Raw genomic sequence first — 20,470 nt, 5'->3', positions numbered from 1 at the left:
AGGTCTTTTCAACATACTGTGGCCTGCTAAACCAGTTCATGCACTACCTGGTTTCCTTGAGTGATTGACTGGTGTCTAATATTTCAACTGTTTACATTATTGCAGGAATATTAAAAAGTGAAACCACATCATCTTGTGGAATCATACTTTCAGTTAATGATGGGAAAAAGGACAGTGGGTTTTCTTAAATGCGTGAAATGACACAGCTATATTTCTTCTCTCCTTGGGAAGAGAAAAAATTGTTACCAATATTTATCAGATGATGGAGTATGTAGATATTATAGAATCATAGAATCTTTAAGATTGGAAAAGACCTCCAAGATCAAGTCCAACCTTTGACCAAACACCACCCTGTCAACTAGACCATGGCACTAAATGCAATGTCCAGTCATTTCTTGAACACCTCCAGGAACAGGGACTCCACCACCTCACTGGGCAGCCTGTTCCAAAGCTTAACCACTCTTTCAGTGAAAAGATTCTTCCTGATACCAGCCTGAGCCTTCCCTGGCACAGCTTGAGGCCATTTTCTTTTGCCCTGTCACTAGTTGCCTGGGAGAAAAGTCCGACTCCCATCTTGCTCCAGCTCCCTGTCAGGTAGTTGTTGAGGGCGATAAGGTTTGTGTCTGACTTGAGAAAATTTCACTGCAATTTTTCTAAGCAAGTAAGCATGTTTGCAACATACATCTTTAATTTCACAGCCATTAATTTTTTTCTTAATTGTAGGTAAAGAGAGGACAGTTCAATCACTGAAAACATCAAGAGATGCATCACCTTCAGGGTCCACAGCCATACCTTCATCAAAGGTGAATTTTCTTTTTGAATATTTCACACCATGGTTTTAGATTGTTCATTGTTGGATTTTTTTTCCTCAGTTGGAAGGAGATACTGTATGTACCTATAAAAGTGCATATTCCTTACAATATTCCTTCCTGTTGCTTACAATAGGACTAGGACTTGGTCTTAGAACTGTGTCATTGTGAGTGTATTAGTATTACCCACTCACTTTGACACAGACACACTTGCCATGTTATTCAATGACTGATTGTTGTGACAAGACTATGACTCACTGGAAGTGCCCCCTGGATGAAATTAAGGGGCTGGCTGGGGGTTTAAGATCCATTAAAATGAATAGAAGAGGAATAGGACTTGGTCTTAGAATTCTGTGTCATTGTGAGTATGTTAGTATTATCACTCATTTTGACACAGACACACCTGCCTTGTTATTCAATGGGGAAAAAACCAGGCTTTGGTTGTGCTATGTCATTCTAAGTACTTATCCCTTATACATCTCTTTTAGAACTGCTGTGCCAGCTGATTGCCATTGTCCTTAGGGGGGGAGGCAAGTGATGTATTTTCAGTGATGTAAATAGGGAAACCAAGATAAAAGCTGTTATGCTTTTATCAGTTACGCTGATTTGGTTCCTAAAATATGCTTCATAATTAGTTCACTTATTTTGCTTACAGACTCAGCACAATGCAGCTTAATGCCAAATCCTTACTTAATACACACCTTTGAGAACAAGGCGGCATTGCAAAATCTCTTGCTCTTGTGTTAATATTTAGTGTGAGGTTGAACTCTGTATTCTCTAAGTGTTCTGCTTTCTTCTTCAGTCAGGTCTGATCTATGCTGTATTGGTTTTTTGTCATCAGTTTGCAAGTATCTGCTGGCAGTGGATAGTTGCTTGGTAAAGGCTATGCAAAATGAAACTTTGTTTGATGAAAGTCATTTCCCCAGACAGCATAAATATTTATTGGTATGCATCAGCTGCAGAAATAGAAATACTTCCATGACCGTTTATTGGTTTTTCTCTTGAGTCCCCAAATCTGCTTGTAATGTACTGCCCTGTGTCAGTGGAGCCTGTTGGAGTTAGCCTTCTGGTTGGAATTGCACTGAGCAGTTAAGTTACCTAAGTGCTTCACTGACTCAGAAGTAGTGACAGAAAAAGTCTTGGCAAAATATGAACATCTCCAGAGCCAGAGTCTTAAAATTACTAAGGCTTGAGAAATTAGTTATATGCTATATATTAGAGATTAAAGGAGATGATTTTCAATGCTCTAAGTTATAATTCAGCTTTGAAATTCTTACGAAGGTATATGTTTCCATAGCAATACCTCTTTTCACTGTAGTATCTATTTGCAAATCTGAAAAGGTATTCTTATCTACCTTATAATTATTTTTTGCATATTCAGGCATGTGAATTAATACATGTTGATGTTACCTGATCTTAGCCACGTGTTTGTCTATGGCATGAAATCTTCTGTGTTTTTCTTTAATAGCTGTATGGACTGTAAGCCTTGGAGGATGTATCCAACATAGAGTGAAAGGCAGATGTGTGAGACAGGGGAAGCTTCTGAGCAGTGATAGGCTTTTGCTTTTCTATGTTATTCATGAGATTAAAAAAATACCAAAAAAAGTGACTTCTGTTTTGAGTCAGAGAGTGGGGAAGGGGGGCAGTTAAGGTTTTTTATGAGATATATTAGGTTGGTTGTTTCTTGCATGTTTGCGGCCTAAATAGCTGCTGCTGTTTCCAACTGAAAAATATGTTCCTGTTCTTTCTCTTCAGTTGAAGTGTACCTGTGGAAATACCATTACTTTATTCCATAAAATTCACTCAGGATTTAATACGTATTTATCAACATTCAACCTATAGAATTAAATTCAGTGAGATTAAATTAAACAGATTTTTTTTTCTATATTCCAATAGATATTAGAATGGTTAATTTCTTTTATGGCTTCTGGAAATTTAGCAGGTCATGTGAGATTTTCTATGAATTATATTACTGCTTGCTTTTAAGAGCCCTCTTCATACCCTGCATATTGAACTTTGTCACCTCCTGACTTCACTGGTTGTAATTCTGTAATTTGCAGTTATAGAAAACAGGGATTCCTATTGGAACATTTTGTTGCACTTCTCTTCTGGATTCAGATAAAGGTGGTGTCTATGACACAGAATCCTGGAAGGGTTCTGTGAGTTGTGTATTTATGCCATACTACAGTACAGAGATATTTGGATAATACTTTGCTTGAGGTAAGCACAAAAGATGTGAAGACAAAGGAGTCTTGATACTGGCCATTTATGTAGCTTAGAATGAGCTAATGATAAGAGGTGGAGTGTTGGTTTCTTTCGTTTGGGTTTTTGTTTGGTTGGTTTTTTTGTCTACCCGTTTGCTAAGATGGAACAGGCACTGGGTAGAATTGTTATGGCCTTTTTCAGGCAGTAGGCTTTTTGTATCTCTTTTTTAGATACCCATCTTAGTGTTGCAATTTTTAATGCTAGAGTGATATAGATTCTTTGGGTGCTTCTCTACATACAGTTGATTTAAATTAAGTATCCACGTAGTGGTAAGAAGATTTATAAAGCTAGCTATTCCTAAACTGGTATTTGTCATTGTCTGTTTGCTGCTCTGATAGTAAAAGCCAAATAGTATTCTTAGAGAGAAATCAATTTTTAAATATTATTTATGTGAGAATTTCCATTTGAAAAGGTAGATTAAAAGAACATAAAGCCATGACTGACTCTATTATAAATGATTAGCATTCCCCCAAATAAAAAATAATGAATTTAAATGGAAGCATCTCTGATCACTTAAAGTTTGTATAAAATATTTTTTTGTCCCTAATTAGCTCAGGTTTTTTACCCTACTGAGCATGTAATAGTTTATTTTAAATTTTTTACAACCATTTATGCCTGAAAATCACATTGAATTATTAGTTCACTCCACTCTTGTATCTGACTTCTTTCAGTGCCCAACAGGTCTCAAATAATTTTTCTGTTATCTCTGACCTGTGAATTTAATAAATCTTATTCTGAAAGTATAGTGTTTTTGTAGCAGTCCACTGAACTTCATTGATTTATCTGTTTTTCTCCTCTCTTGTTTCTTTATTATCTGCTCTCTCCCCACCCACTTTTCTTTTTAAAGAAATTGGACAGCAAATGAAATAATTTCAACTTTCTTATTTCCTATTTTAAAATGTTTTAGGGATCTGAATAACTTTTTTTAAATTTTGAAGAGTCTTGCCTTATGTATTTCTTGTTAAACCTTGACTATAATATTTTTGTACAGGCCTTGGAGAAGAGCAACAGACTTTCAGAAAAGGAACTTGCAGAAGCGGCGAGCAAGTGGGCAGCTGAAAAGTCAGAGAAGGCCGAGGAAAGCAATTTACCTGAAATAACAGAGTATGATGTAAGATAGGATTATTAATCCACTTATTTTAAAGTGTTACAACAATAGGCTCTTGTTTTTCTGTACTTGTCATCAAAGCACATTTTGTAACTTAATCCTGAATTTTTCTGCCTATGCTATTAAATATTTGTTGGAAGGGAGTGAGAGGGAGACTAAAACCTTGCGATTTATTTATTTTGAAAAAATACACAAAACCACAGTACGTTTTGAGTATAATTTGAATTGATGTTGAGCTACAACTGACACAATGAAGTTTCAGCTCTCCCAAGCATTCTCCAAAGAGCTCTTGTAGTAGTGTGGGTCTGTATGTCTGCTGAACTCCTTAAAATTAGTAGGGGACTTCCGGATCAAAACATGAGTGTACATGGAAAACATAACACTTGGGAGAGAAACTCTTGTTTGTTGAGTTCTGTTTCAATCCATGAGAGCCTACCATGTCACGTATTCTTTTTCAGAAAGCAGTCCTCCATTTGCCCCAGAGTCTTTATTTCATTATTAATCAACATTAATTATTCACCAGTTTATTCCCTTTTGTTTTCATCCCTCCTTGTCTTTTATCCCTGGCTACATTGAAGTGTGATTACAGCTCTTCTCAGTCATTTGTTATGCTGCTCTTGGATAGGAGGTCTTTTTTGGGTTCTCTTATTGTTGGGGAAGATGAAACAGGAAAGCCTTGGAAATATGATTGCCTGACAAAAGATTTTGGGAATATGAAAACTACAGGCAACATCGAAATGAAAGCCACTTTTGAAATACCAGGTCTTAGTTACTGAACAACTAGAAAACAATGGTATGGCCGACTGAAGTAATCCCCTCTTGATGGAACAATACCCTCTGCTTGCAAACAGGTCCAAGGGTCAGAGCAGACCCTACTAGCTCAGCAGAAGGGGTCCAAAGAGTAGTTTTTAGAAGTTAAGATGTAACACTCTATGGTAATATAAGAACTCTTATAGGCTGTATGTAAATGCTATAGGATTTGTATCTTGTATTAGATTGGTTAGTGACAATTAGAATATTCAGTGCAGAAGATGATTTATTGTATTGTAACCAGGACTTCAGACATTCTCATTCTCTCTCTTCTATTCATTCTCATTCTCATTCTCATTCTCACTCTCTCTCTCTCTCTCTCTCTCACCCGTTCACTCTCTTGCTCTCTTGGGCCTGCTCAGAGCTGAGTCTACCAGCTCTGAGCAGTGCCCCAATACCCAAGCCTTTTACAATAAACCGGCTGTGTCCCAAGACCTGCCTATAGAGATCTCTCGTCTCCATCCGTCACCGTCTATGTCCGGCCGTCCCGACTGGACCCCAGAACCCCCGTAACCTACATCTTATGTTAGTGGAAAATGTATTTGTCATTTAAAACAACCCAAATATTATGTAATCTAAAATAATTTGTTTTAATTCTGTGATAATTTTCTCTTTAACTTTCACTTTGCTTCAACTTTAGAGGCATTCTTAAAAAAGCCAAAATAGTATCTTCTTCACAAAGTCATGTCTTAACCTTTGCAATTAATGGGTTTGATTTTTTTTTTTTTTTTATTTGTTGGTAAATAATTTTAGGGAAAATGAAAGTGTCTTGGGAAGCATCACATTTCCACTTGTAGAACATAAGGGCTAGGTCAGAGAAATAAAGTCACCGAATCCATATTTATGAACTTTCAAGTCCTGTCCGTTGATGTAATGGGTGCATGCATGAGCAGCTCCTCAATAGTAGTCAGGAAGATCTAGTTAGATACATAAGCTGGAAAAAGCAATTAAAAAAAAGAAAAATGTGGAGTAAGTGTTAGAGTGAAGAAAAAGCAACAACTGATCCAAGGATGAATACCATATGAAGGAGAAACATATGCATGGGCATTTCTGAGAGGTTCAGCAGAGAAATATCACTCTGGTTCTTGATGAGGGGAAGGTAATGCAAGGGCGGAAAGAACAGAGTGGGCTACATGGAGAAGAGTTGTTTAAAGCTTCCTTCATGCCTTAGAGAAAATTGCAGTGGCAGAAAGATTAAAAATAAAGAATCAAAGTGAAGCAATTGCAGTTGATTATGGTGCAGTCTGAGATGGTTTATTGACTAAGAAATTGGGCTGTAGAAATGCTAATGAAGGAAGTAAGGCGTCTCATTCTGAGTCTCGGAAAAAAGGACTTCTCACCTTGATTAGTAGGCCGTCATGTAGGAATTGCAAGAGTTCTTAACTTTTTCCTGTTTATCTTATATAATGCTTAATAGTTGAACTTCATGTTGCACTGGACTTTTTAGTAGCCTTCACTCACTCTCAGGCATTTTGTTACTTACTGGGGTTGCAGGATTTGGGATGCAATCTTAATGGTTTGTGTTCCTGCTAAGGTTTGAGCATATGTTCACAGGACCACTTAAGCTTTTTACTTCCTTTTTCTGTCTAATGCTTTTCTCTTTTACGTTAGTTAAGTCTTAAGATTCTTCACCTCTATTTTTGAATAATAGAAACTAGTTTTAGTCATCATCTTCAATTTTCAAATCCTATTAAAAAAAAAAAAAATTATAAATCTGTTCCATAATACTGGATTTAAATAATGCTGTAAAAGGAAATTACTACATCTTCTATATAAACTTCTTGGAGTTGGGGTCTGTTTTCATTGGAGTAGGAATACTGTCTTGATTTCTGTTTTAGAGGGAAGTTTATACAATTTCAGTACTTCAGTGTGATTTTTCATGTTACTATAAATCCTCTAATCACACGTTTGCTTTTGTTATACAGTAGTTATCGTAGCTCCTTTAATAATAGACCTGTGGCCCTGAATGCTTCAAGAGTTCTTCCTGACAGCATTTTTTTGTTGTTGATGCCTATGTACCCTTGATTTTGTTACTTTTATCCTTTCCCAGAAGACAAGTCACATTTTCATTGTGGATTTTTCTTGCTTTCTGGTGTTATAAATACCACACACAAATTTCTTCTCAGTGGATGGGCAGGTAAAGGTTATCTGACATCATTACCTTTACACAGTTAAGGCTGTGTCACAGGGTTTTGTCATGCCATGTTATCTACATGTTTAAAATTTGTATTTCTGTATCTGTTAAGATTGTAGCAATAATACTTCACTAATAGTCTTGATGAGCAGATTCATATCTAACTGATGACTGTATTTGGGCTTTTGGGTTTTTTTCCTCACAATGAGGTTTTTTATTTTTCTCTCAAAACTGAATTTATTGTTTGGATTTTTTTAAGGCTGGATCTTCAGCTCCATTATACATCAAACAAACAGAGGAAACAGAAGCAAATCTAACAGATAGTACAGAATTATATGAGGACAGCCAGCTTCTTGGTCGTTCAAAAGCAATTGCAACTAAGACAAAGGAGATTGAACAGGTGAGTCTTCTTGGCATTTTGTCACTAATACAGTAATGGTTTGCTCTGCTAAAATTACCTTGATTTATTTTTTCCTCCTCCTTGGAGTGTAGTAGGAATGTAATTTGATTTTTCAAGATGATGTGATAACATCTCCAACAGTTTAATTCTGAAGAACATGGCATTTATCTGCACATGGAAATTAATGGTAGTTTTCTGCAACTTACATGCAACAACTGCTGTTTTGCAAGCTAAGACAATGACTGTCTCATAATTCTAGTGGCCTTTGTTCTGTTGCCTGTGAGGCCATTTCCTGAGCTGCAACACTGTTCCTTTTTACTGACACTTGAAAAACAGCTTTTTACTCAATTGTTTTTTGTTTTTTTTTTTCCTTCTATTAATATTGGCTTTGCATAATCATGTTCATGGTGGGCATGTCTTTCTGTGTGTGCTGGGATGGAGTTTACCAGAGCATGCTGTAACTATGAGAGCCATGATGCAGTTGATTTATCCCCGTGTGTCTGATCACAGGGTTACGTACAGCCTAAAAGAGCTAGTACCAAATGCATAAACTTAGGGCTTTTTAGAAATGACAGACTAAATAGAAGTGCACAGGCTAGAAACAGATTTTTAAAAAATAGCAGTTGGGATTGGTTAGCTGATGCTGGTGAATCTATGATTGATTAAATTTCCCTAAGCCCTAAAGACAGGGTTTTAATGAAAACAGATGAAAATTTGGTCAAAAAACCTAAATATTGTTTTCCATATGACCTAATGCTATTGTGTTTGGTAGAGTTTGCACTTAATTCTAGGGAAATCTAGATTATGTTCTGTAAAATGGAATACTTTTAGGAACTTAGTTCAGAAAAGCCTGAGGAATAACTTAGATTTGAATTTTGTAGAACCAGTTTCTCCTGTTGTTGGTTTGAATATTGAAGCTGTCAGCTTCTGCAGAATTTAAATAAGATTCTGGGATGATGCTAGAATTATTTTCTCAACTGAACAAGATGCTTACTTTCTTATAAACCAGGTACTGTGAATTTGTTAAGAGTTAGCCAAGATATTTATTTAATCATTGAAAATTAAGACTGGAAAATGATCTGTATTTTTTTCACATAAATATTTAAAATTAACTTCTCGATTGGCAATTAAATTTTTTGATTTTTAAAAAAATGTTGTGATGGACCAGATGATGTTCATAATCATCATGAATATCATAATGAATCATCGTAATGAAATACCGTGAATCTTCCTACTGTATATGGAAGCAGTCTCTCTATAGAAATTTGTATGCTATTTTGTTTACTTTGAGTTCTTAGTATCTGAAAGTAAATTTATTTTCACATTTAAATCTTTAAAGGGAGCGGTAAGCTAGTACATTTATAAGAAAGCTTTTTCATAATTTAGTTCTGATTATTTGTCTTGAAGACGCAAGTAATAGCAGAAAAATTATTTGGTTCTGTGGACTTATTTTCAGGTAAATCTCATTCAAGTGTTTAGTGTAGTATTTCTGGAATGTAATTTTGTGGAAGGATTACTAAAATAAAATGCTTATTGCGAAGACTTACGCTGCAAGAATGGTGAAGCTGTAATCTTTCTGCAAAGCAAGATTTTCAAAAGGTTGTTTTTCAGTATGCACTGGACAGCTATTAAGGTATTTAAAATAAATAAGAAATGAAGTCAGGGCATGTGCCACTGGGTATGTGTTAAAGAATTGGTGGAGACCCAGCTAGTGTTTGAGGAAGTGAGTTTGACCCATTGAACTTCTTCTGTCTCCTAAATTTTTCTTTCTCTTGGAGCACCAGATGTAGTGATGTTTCCTTTTTGGTTCATATTTATTCTCAACTTGATTGCCAAGTATTTATTGGCTGTTCCAGACTCCTGGTAAAGCCTTCTTTGCTTTGCCCTCTCCATATCCATTTGTCTCCAAAGCTCTAACCAGGAAAAGGAGCAAAATTTTCCAAATATGTACTTTTACTTCATAGGATGATACTATTTCAGGAAAACCCAGAGGCAAAAAGCTGTGCTGACAGAACATGCATGGTGCTGCAATGAGCAAATCCATTGCTGTGCAGCAGAGAAACAGGCAGTCTGATGCCCTGGGCAGGAGGGAGGTGGCAGCTTGTGATATAGTCTGTTATTTCTCTTAAGAAAAACAAGCAAAAATATCCCTTGAGCATTTGAATGAAATATTCATGCAGGTGTTCTGTTTTAAATTAGTCCATCTCAGTATCTCGTGTATCACTCATACCACTCTATTGTAAAGTTGCCTCTGCCTTTTCTCTAAGGTACAGTAACACAGTTGCCAATTGCAGAATTTTAAATGAAGCATGATTGTAAATGATCACCCTGGCTCATCAAGAAATTATTTGGATATTATTTATTTGGTAAATTTATTCGTAAAATCATGTCATTTGAAGAAAAATTAAGTTATTTGTGTGCTGATGATGACAGGGCAAAATGTGTCAAAGCAAGGGCTAGTTGCTGTTTGCTATATAGTGACTATCTTTTAGGAGTCTGCAGTTGCTTTGCAAATATTAACTGAAGCTGACATAAAGAGAGGAAACCAGAAGTTCTCCTCATGGGTAAAGGCTTGGAAAAATCCAGACACTGTTTAAACAGAGCCAAGAGTTATCTGTGTCACTCCCAAACTAGAAAAACTTTGAAGTATGTATTTCATTTGAAGTGTGCCAGTATTACTGGGAAAGGAAGGATATGGTTGCAGATGCACAGATGCTTGAAAACATTCCTGAACTGGGACTGCAGATCCTGGGCATTTTTGGTCTCGTCTGTGAAACAACAGGCATAGTGACACTATTGTGGAAACATCTAGGTTGCATGGGACTTACCTGAGCAAATCCCTGTGAAACAGGGCCTTAGGTCAGGTCATTCAGGGCTCTATCAAACTGAGCCCTGCATATTTTCAGTGAAGGAGGCTCTGCTGTTTCCCTGGACAGCCTGTTTCAGTGTTTCACTGCTCTGTGTCTTGAGCTCAGCTGCCTTCACATTCCAGAACATGGTTTCTTTCCAACAAGGACATGGTTTCTGCTCGCTGCTTCTCTTGACAGCTTCCTGTCTCCATTCTTGAGCTGCAGAGTCCCAGCTCCTTGGTGTGGTCCCCTGCTTTTGGGACCCGCTCCACTGGGACTGGGCTCTGCTGCTCTCAGGGAAGGGTTGATTTCCTAGAACCCTCTGGCTCTGCCACTTTGTGGTTGGAAGAATAAGGTTTTTTCCTGGAACTTTTGCGTGGCAGGTACTGTGGAAACTATTCCCTTTTATCCAGGTGCAGAGTCTTTTCAGTCTTTGTACTTCTGCACTGAATGGAAATTCTGCCGCGTTAATGTGTATCTCTCATTTTAATATATTCCATGATGTGTTTTTTAATGTTCTGTCTGTAATAAAAAGCTTTGGAGAGTTTTTAAAAAATAAAATTGTGAGATAATTAGCTTTCTGGGTTGGGATGTTTTTTGATTGGTTGGGTTTTTTTGAAGTTAGCTGTTTCCTTAGACCTTTGAACATGCATTTTCCTCTTTTCTTTACTCTTACAATTTTGAAATAATGTATTAAATGTTGTCTGAACATTTGTCTGAGCATGGTGAAGTAGAACCCCATTAAAGAGATGCTTAAAAGATTGGGCTGGTTACTTGAAAACAGCATAGCAGTGTATTTTGCCATCTGCATGTCAAGATCAATGAATGTCTGTAGTTTCCTAATGTAACCATTTCATGCACTTTTAAAATATTTTTGCATTTAATAGCATGCATTATGCATTAAGGTATTATTTTTGGAGTTGTTTAGTTTCTGGTTTTATATGGTTAAGGATCAGCTTATGCTTTTAGCATGTAATGTGCTGAAGTGTGGTGGTTTTTTTTGGAAGTGATGACAAGTATGTCCCTGATGTTAAATTCATAATTGGAGCTATTCAGCATCAGTGTTGCACAAAAGGCTATCTCTTTGTTCTTCCTTCGTGAGCATGAGTAGCAGGGATTCTTGAAATGTCTTATCTTGTCTAGACATCGAGTCTGCAACACTGTGTTAATTAGTCCCTTATTATGTGTCCACGTTTCTTACAAGTTGCATATTCAAGTTGGAGTGACATGGATTACCTCTGAAAATCTATTCTTTTCTGAAGACAAATTTTACCAAATGACAATTTTACCAAGTACCCTCCTTGATTCTGGCAAAAAATAAACCTCTGAGTTTCTAAATGAGATTTGACACTGAACCCTCAGTACCACAGAGTTCTGGCATCTAGGAATTAATTAAGCCCAGGAATTAATACATTCGTGCATGCTTTTTTATTCTTAATGGAATTATTGGCCGACTGTATGCTTTCAGTTCGCCAATGTTTTTAAGTGTTCAGCAGAACAATATTTTTTTAATGTTTAAACATTTAGATTAATTGCTGTTCTAACTGATTAGTTGATGTTCTAAATTAGTATTGCTTGTTAAGAGTCCTCAGTAGTATTAATGAACTATTACCCTAATGGGACAGCCTTCTTGCTGGAAGATGCTTAAAATTAGAGATGTTTCTAAAGCTTGTGTTTGAAACTTCATAGCTATGGTGCATAGAAAGAAGGAAAAATGGGGGTGTGGCTGGGTCAACAGGCTGTCCAAATTCTGTTTCCAGATCTGCTGTCTAACTAATTTTTCTTTTTAGAATTCTCTGACCTAGAAGTTACAATTAAGTAAGAAAAACAGGTTTTAGCAGTTACAGTGTGTGTGTAGTTTGAGAAGAAATGTTTCTTGTTCCCCTTCTTTGTCCTAGCTGCTGTTCTGGTAAGATCTATATAGCAACAGCTGAATTGTCTTTGTGTGTACCTAACACTTGTTAATGGGACTCTGTTCTCTGGAGGTACTGCTCTGAGAGAAGACTGACCTCTCACAAAGTGATACTTTACATTGAAAGGACTTTGTTAAAAAAATTTTGGTTTTAATACCAACAAAACACAAACAAAATTATACATGCATTTCTGTCATAATAAAATAGCTGTAGTTTGTTTAGTGCATGGGAGTTTGCTGTATGACTTCCTTCCGGCCCCCAACCCCTCCTGCTTCCTTTGCTAGTTTTGTTTTGCTTCAAGCAAAACTATTTTACAGTTCTTCAACAGTATAAAGGTGAAAGAGGATGTAAATATGAAGCTTCTGCATCTTGGCTAGGGATAAGCTCATGGTAATTATATTGGAAAAGTTTTGTAAGTCTTGGATGTGACAGATCAAGTATCTTAAGTTTTAGCAGTTGTAATAAAATAAGTAAATTAATAAATTGGAGTAATGAGAATCCAGGACGGAATGAAGGAGGATGTCAGAGCTGGCCTTGGATGTACCTTTTCTTTTGAAAAGCTCACTTCAGCTGAGCCAGGGAAACTGGTTACTATTTCCTTAGATTAGCTTGTTGGTCTGCTTGTGCTGTTGCTTATTTCAGGCAAAATTATCTAGGTTAGAAAAAATCCCCTAATTAAAATATAAGTTAAGAAGTAGGTGAGCTAAGCGAAGCTGAAGGTACTGGAACAGTAGCTAAAAACACATTAAAGGATTATTTCTGATTGTGGATGAGGTCAGACATGCTTTGTTTCTGACAGGAGTAGACGAGGCAAGAGTAACAGGCTAGATGAGGGTAAAAGATCGGGAATCTGTAGATTTTCTCTCCCTCCTTGCTTTGCTGTTGTCCTTCAAACCTTCTGTGCTTAATATCCAGTGACAAGGCCTTAATGATGGGCTCATCATCATCAGTCTAATTTGGTTGGTAGCGTAGTATGTATCATGCCTCCTCTGAGCTTATGTTTATTTTACTTAAATGTAATTAAGTGTGTTAATTTATTTTTTCCTAATCAAGAAAACATTTGTGTCAGGTTTTGTTATTTTGCCTTAAGCTTCTCAGAAAAATTGATGATAACTCTTTTACTTAATTATATCATCTGCCTATGATCTTCTTTCATCCTTTTGTGGTTTATTAGTTTCCTTGTATCAGTATCCCTCTCCTTACATCTAAAGTCAAGTGATTTATTTCTTTCTACATGTTCTTAGACACATTTTCTTTCATATTAATTCTGACCTGCTAATTTCTCTACTGTCTTTTAGTATTTATTCTAGACTTCCTTTTTACCATTACAAAATCAAATCAGTCACATTGTTATGCTTATTCGATCTTCATATTTCACACTTGCCTGAAGTATTTTTTTTGTGCTGGGGTCTTTCAATTTTGCAAATATGACCTATTTGTTAGAAATTCGTGTTTTCATATTTATGAAACTACAAGATGGAGAACATAAAAGCTTTTGGTCAGTTTCTTCATCGTCTCTTTTATTCTCCTTACAAATACATTTGTTTAAAGCAGGATACTTGTAAATGGACATGAAAACTTTAGCTACTTTCCTCTTCTTGTGTTTGGGCCACCATGCTTTAGAAGTTGTAATCCTTCACTTTCCATTTGTTCAGCTGTGTTCTATTCCCTTTCTGTGGACACGAATGGGTTATTTGGTGTGCTCTGCTGTGTTCATAATTACAAACTGCTGCATATGCAAAAGCAGTGCAACTCATTGTACTCAGCACCTGAAGGTATGGTTTAATAAGAAAATATATTACCACATTTCAGATTTTTGCCAGCAGCTTTTTTCATTGGAAAGCTGATAAAAAGTGCTAGTTGTTTAATATGCATGCTTATAGGGAGATACTTTAAAGAGAATTTAATACCAGAAATGTATGCATTTATCCAGTAACAGTAGGGTATTTCTTAGAGAGGTTTGAATTAGATGTAACTCACCTTTAGCTTTCACCACTATCTATTGAAGATCATGTTTGCCTTAAGTTTTTTAATATAAACAGTTTTAGACCTGTACTGATCACATTATTTTGAAGTTGCCAAATGCTGGGTATTCAGCCCATTGACAAATGTAGAGTTTTCGATGTAGTGGCACTTCATTATGGCAGCTGGTGAGGGGTCAGTAGCTCTGACCGAGGAAGCTGTGACCGGTCCGGGGAGATGGTCCCAAAATGAATCGTCTTCCCGGGGCCCGGTGTCTTCCCTCAGCTGCTGGCTGGGAGGGCCAGTGCAGAGACTGTCAGTTCTTAAGTGATTGTCAGCTCGTGGTTTCAGCTCAGCTCTGCAGGGCAGCCTCCAGGCCAGAGCAGGGAGAGAGACACAAGAGGCTCGTGTAGCCGTTCTGCACGAGGCAGCTTTATTGGTCCAGCAAAGGGGAGCCAGGGACGAGCATCTCTCTGCCCTCACAGGGGCAGGGGGCTAGCTTTATAGGGATACAGGAGGTGGGTGTCAGAAGGTAAAGGCCAGTGGGTTACAAAGGATCTGCATAGGGTCTCCGAGAGCATTCTGGGTTTGTCTACTTCTCACCATAACTGAAAAGTGGCTCCCTTTCCAGGGGAGTTCTGCTGGGAGATTAAGCACTCTCCTTATCTCAGCAGTTGTCCCTCCAAGGCAGTGGCTGGGCATACCCCACACTTCATTATGTGATCAAGCAGCACTGCAGACTGCAAGAGCTCAGAGGATTGTTTGCTTACGGACATTCTTAAAGGGCATTGTTTACAGGTGTTACAATTTGGTGGCAGATCTCTGGAAGACTTAAATGAGAGAGGGTTAGTAGTTAGGTACTTGATGAAATTGCTGGACTTTGCTGAAACCAAAGGACATGTGAAAAAAGGACATGTTCAAATCTGAAAGACAAGATTGACTTCTTGGTCAGACAGAGTGAAAATCTAAGGAGTTATTAATTTAATAGCATTTTTTCAATCAAAAGCTGGTGGTGATTGTTTGACTTAAAATTTCTGGTTCTGTTGTGAGAAACCAGAAGAACAAAAACAGGATGAAAGAAGACTTGGAAACTATAATAGTGAGTGGGCTGGAAAGAAGAAAGATTAGTTTCAAGAGATGATGAGTGTCAACAGGATTGGAAAAGGTGTTAGGAAGAGAAGAAACTCACTAAAACTGTGTGGGCCATGATATATAATTAGGAATTAATTTTGAGAAATTGCCTACTGAAAAAACTGTCAGAAGTTGAGATCCTTGGAAGGATAAGCAGAATTGACACTAGCAAACCTCCTGGGAATGCTGAAGGATAAAACCAGAAATGATGAATCGTCTGAGCCTTGATAAAGGCAGTAGTTTCTGTGGGAGTGAGGGTTATTGTTTTTGTGGGTTGGAGTTTTTTGTTTGTTTGTTAGGTTTGTTGGGTTTTTTTGGTTTTTTTTGGTGGTGGGGTTTTGTTGTTGGTTTTAATAACTTGGATTTAATTCAGAGGATAGAAAAATGCTTCTCTCCAACTTCATCTCCATCTTATTCTTGCTTTAACAGAAGGGCATTGGTGGATTTAAGAAGTAGGTTAGCAATGGTGTTTTTATTTTTGAACTCTTTTAAGGATTAAAGATAAAATTATCTCTTAGTAGGCTCACTGCACCAAAGATTAAAATTTTAAGTATTTTTTATTTTTACAACCTACTGTCTCTTCAGCATTGTAACTAGGGAAACTTGCTGCTTCCTGCATTGAAACAGACTAAGGGCAAAATCAGTCCCATATACCTGGTAACTAGATCCAGAAATTTAAATTCCCTCAGAAACAGTCCAAGCTCAAAGAACTACTGTCTAGCATCTCTACCCCTGCACTCTGATTATGCATCAGCTCTATCAGTATCCCTGATACAGTCTGAGCATTGATCTTCTGAAAGACAGGAGTCCGAGTGGTGCTTAACACAAGATGTATATAGGCCAAACAGGGAACAGTGTCATAAGGAAATTTCATAAAACCATATGCAATGATGGGATGGTGGTAACTGAGCAAACATGTGAAAACCCATGGAAAGTGGCAAATGAAATGTAGTGGCAGGAAGGTAGGTGACAGGAAGGACTTGATGTTTGGCATGGAAGCAGGTTTCCATTTCTCCTGCTCTGGCAAGTACTTTGAGGCCTCAGGAGGTTGAAATAGACTGCAACAGAAGAGTGTCACACACAAAATCTGTAGGTAGGGAAAATCTGCTGAAGTGTGAATCTACAGTTTTGTGGGGGTTTGTGTGTCTTTTACAGACTTTTTTCTACAACAGAAGCTTGTTTTGTAGATGACAGTTTTCCTAGTGCTTGTAGTTTAGTCTTCTAATCCATTTGTAATCTGATTTATGTACAACACTGACTCATATATAAATATAGGATCATCTGTGACCAAAGACATTTTGGTGACAGGTTGTGTTTGTCACCTGGTTCTTAAATTTATATGCTGTATCTCAGTGTCTCACCTAGCCTGATGTCTTCTTTCTTTTGGCAGTTGTTTAATTGAGTAGGTTAAACTCAATATGTTGTAAAGATGGGTAAATTATACCTATTCATTTTCTCTAACCTTTAAAATACTGGGTAATCTTATAGTTCTAAAAGGCATCAGAATTGAGAATTTTTCTGAAGTTTAATTTCCTAAGTTATATGGGGAAGAAATCTACAGTTGCATAAGTTGCTTATGCATGTGCTGCTTCTTTAAGTTAAGATTATGAGGCTATTAGATTTTTATCTTGGGGTATAAATGACTAATGCACATCACCATTTATTGCTGACCCACAAAGGATCACTTTCCTGTTTTGTTTGACTCTTGTTTGCTTTGGTGTTGTGACTTGAGTCTTCGGTGGTTGTCTGGACGTACTCTAGTATGGCTATCACAATGGCATGCTTCACAAAATAGGGCAGAAAAACAAGGGCCAAGATTTCCCCACAGGACAAAGTTTATGGTGTGCCTGTTTTACCTTGGTACTTTGACTTGGAAAGGCTAATAGAGTTGCTCATAGAGTCAGCCTGACTTGAAAGAAACACAGAAAGTGAATACTGACAAAATCGAGTGGGTCGTGGGTTGTTTGTGGTTCTTTACCTTCTCATGCTTCTTGAGAAGAACTGTTCATACGTTAATTTTCTGAACTATTGGACTTCAAGCTCTGAATGACAACAGTAACCTTTAATAGATGGGTTTGATACTGTTTCTCCAAGTTTTAATTTGTTTATTAGCAATCTTTCCTCTTCTCCTGGCTTCAGATAGCTTAAATACTTGGTTTCATTACAACATGAAATGTTCTCCTTACTTGGGTACTGTGCGTGCTTACTTGACCATAATTACACCTCACAAGCTGTTCACCACCTTAGTATAGTAAATAATTTATATATTAACTTTTTTGGTCACGTGCTACCTAAATAAAAAAAAACTCGACATAAGCATTTTTAAACACAAAATGATGAATAGATTAGGATATGCTGACACAAGCTTTTCAGTGATCATCTTCAGCTGGAAATTTGCCCATTTTATTATGTTTCTTCTTCACTTGGGTTCCTGGAGAAACTATCTTGTGCAATTGTAGAGTATCTGTGCTGTGTATCTTTCCACTCTACTGTTTGATTTCAGCTAAATTCAATTTAGGCATAAACCAAGATGATTAGTTGTTACAAGCTTTATGAATATAGTCAGTAACAGAAACTGTATGAGTTCCAGTTGAGACTATATTATGATTGCAGCCCATTAGACATCAAGAAGTCCCCCTTAAGCAAATGCTGCCATCAAAACCAACCTGTACCACTGCAGACTTCAGCTGTACGTTACAAAGAGTTTGGTGGCAACCATAGTTTGAGGAATTTCATCCCTGTATTGTACTGTTCCCTATGCTGGCACAGTAGTCTTTGTGGGGCCTGACCATGAATCAGATCAAGAGAAAGAAAGAAAAATTTGCAAACACTTACTTAACTAATTCTCTTAAGTTCAGTGTGTTTCCTTAAATGTGCCTGCTGCTACAAGTGAGTAGCCACCCTGTGTTGTGTGTTGAGCTACTACTGTTTCTGAACATTCAGTGTCATAAAGTACTGCTTTAGACAGTTATTTAATCATCAGGCAGAAATCATTGAGAATTAACTCGCTTGGAAGCGCTAGTGCATCACTAGACACCCTCAGAACAGCCTCTTTCAACTGGCCTGTTGGAGCCAAACTTTGATTTAGTTGTGAAATAAGCTGGCCCCTAAGTTCTTGGAACTATTTCTAGCTGAGGAATGAGGTGACCTCTGAATTGGAGGGTGGAGGAAATCTGGAAGAGATGAAAGGATTTGTGGTGACAGGAGAGGTAGGGTTAGTAACTGAGTGTGGGAAGCAATGAACAAGGGTGGGACTGGACTTGCAGTTGAAAAAAAAAAGATTTTTGCCAAGATCAGGAACTGCAGCCAAGAGGGTGGGGGAAGGAATGAGATGGGGAACATGGGTGGAGATGAGAATTAATTCCACAGAAGCTCTAAAGCCCATGGGCAACTGCAGTGGAGTTTCTCCCTGGCTGGAGGGTGGAGACGCTACATCATGCAAGAAAACCCGTTGCTATTTCTGGTGCCAGAAACAAGTGGGGAGCAGGCAGGTGCTTCCAGCTTGGTGTCTTCCTCTCTGGATGCCCTCGAGGCATCTGCAGGAAGCTACAATTGTAAGGCAGGAAATGCAGCGTTCCTGCATCAAGTACCTGAAATCGCTTACTAAAAAATTTGATAAACATGCCATTCATGGCTGTTCTTTTGTCTCTTCTGTTCAGTTTACTGTATTTGTCATCAACTAGGATGTAAATGTAATGTAACTTAATGTAAAAATGAGGTTTTAATGAAATTATTAATCTGGTTACCCAAGTATAGGTCTAGCCATAACTCAAAAATGCCCTGATGAGTTTTTTTTTAATGCTTTTCATAGTTTTTGTCAAATGTATTCTTAGGCATAGCTACAGCTCATTGTACAATTTTCCTTTTTCTTATGTTGAAATGGAAGGAGGTTTCTTGCAACTATGTTTTTGCTAAAATCAGAAGCAAAGATAAGCAAGTAGTTATATGATCTCTCATGACCCAGATAAGTTACTAAAAACCAGTGTGCTTTAGGAGTGCTCCTTTCTACTTTAAGTAGGATGGACTTCTTGCTACCCAGAAAAGCATGTACCGTTATAATGAGCTGGCTCTGAAGCCTTTTAATGTGTGTAGGCATTACTCGTGTCACAGTAAGCAGGCAGAGCAGCGATCCCAAAGAGAAGTATCTCATCTACTGTAAAGGTTGTTCTAAGTATTCCTAATAAAACATATGTGCATATTGCTGAGGAGTTATATTGAGATATGCAGAGGTCTATTGGGGATAAAGTGCTGAGCTTGGTTTTGTCTGTTGTGGATCAACTAAGATTTTAAAAGAGGCAAGGACATTTAGCATGTTACCCAAGTATAAACACTCAGTGTCTGGTGTCAGGTAAGGTTTTTTATGCGTGTAAGGATAAAAACTTTCTTTGGTATGTTTGCAGTTGATTTCACTGTGTATCACTCAGCAGGTAGGTGTAACTAATAAGCAAGTAGTTTTTTACTGTACTCCTTAAAGCTGTTGTATTACATACTGTATTAAAGCTCTGAAAGAACATGTGTGCATATGTACATAATATATATAGTGGGCAGTGTTTCTGTTCTTTAGATAATGTTTCCATGCAGTTATGGAGCATACCTTTATTTGTAGTTTCCTGTTTCATAGAATGCATGAAATGTAAATGCATTTCTGTCACAAGGTGATACGAAGATGTTCACATAATTCAATTGACTCAAAATGTTTTTCAGTGAATTTTTGATTTTTCGGGCTACTAGGGTTATATGAGAACTTGAATAAATACTTGCTAAGGGAATGGGGAGGACTCAGATAAAATTATGGGAGAAGTGAAGGTAGTCAGAGATAGTAGTGCTTCCTTTGTTAGGTATTTATTGGCCAAACTGCAGGGTGTTTGGAACAAGAAGAGTGATTTAGCTTTGTCCACAGTGCAGTTTTCTGAGCAGTGATGAACTAAGGAGAACAAAGAAAAGACGTAAACAAGTGAAAAAGATTAGTACTAAGTTAAAGTAATATGAAGAGAGTAAATTGATTATGTTAAAACTAAGCAATAGTTCTAAAATCAGGTTTAGGTGCATTGCAACCAATAAATGGAAAGTCTTAGTTGTGTTTTCTTCA

General features: G+C 37.3%; 1 protein-coding gene across 5 annotated transcripts in view; it reads left to right on the top strand.

The window, feature by feature from the left end:
- PPHLN1 (periphilin 1) overlaps positions 1-20,470 on the top strand; it is a 64,754-nt gene that overhangs the window by 30,078 nt on the left and 14,206 nt on the right. For 4 of the 5 annotated variants that reach the window (XM_048300246.1, XM_048300245.1, XM_048300244.1 and 1 more), the window contains exons 7-9: positions 724-803; positions 4,066-4,185; positions 7,386-7,526. In XM_048300246.1, the coding sequence (XP_048156203.1) occupies positions 724-803; positions 4,066-4,185; positions 7,386-7,526 (341 nt within the window). The remainder of the gene's footprint in view (positions 1-723; positions 804-4,065; positions 4,186-7,385; positions 7,527-20,470) is intronic. The other variant, XM_048300247.1, reaches the window with a different exon arrangement.

This window comes from Corvus hawaiiensis, chromosome 4 (assembly GCF_020740725.1).
Source record: "Corvus hawaiiensis isolate bCorHaw1 chromosome 4, bCorHaw1.pri.cur, whole genome shotgun sequence".
Taxonomy (NCBI): Eukaryota; Metazoa; Chordata; class Aves; order Passeriformes; family Corvidae; genus Corvus; species Corvus hawaiiensis.
This window is presented reverse-complemented; position numbering and strand designations above follow the sequence as displayed.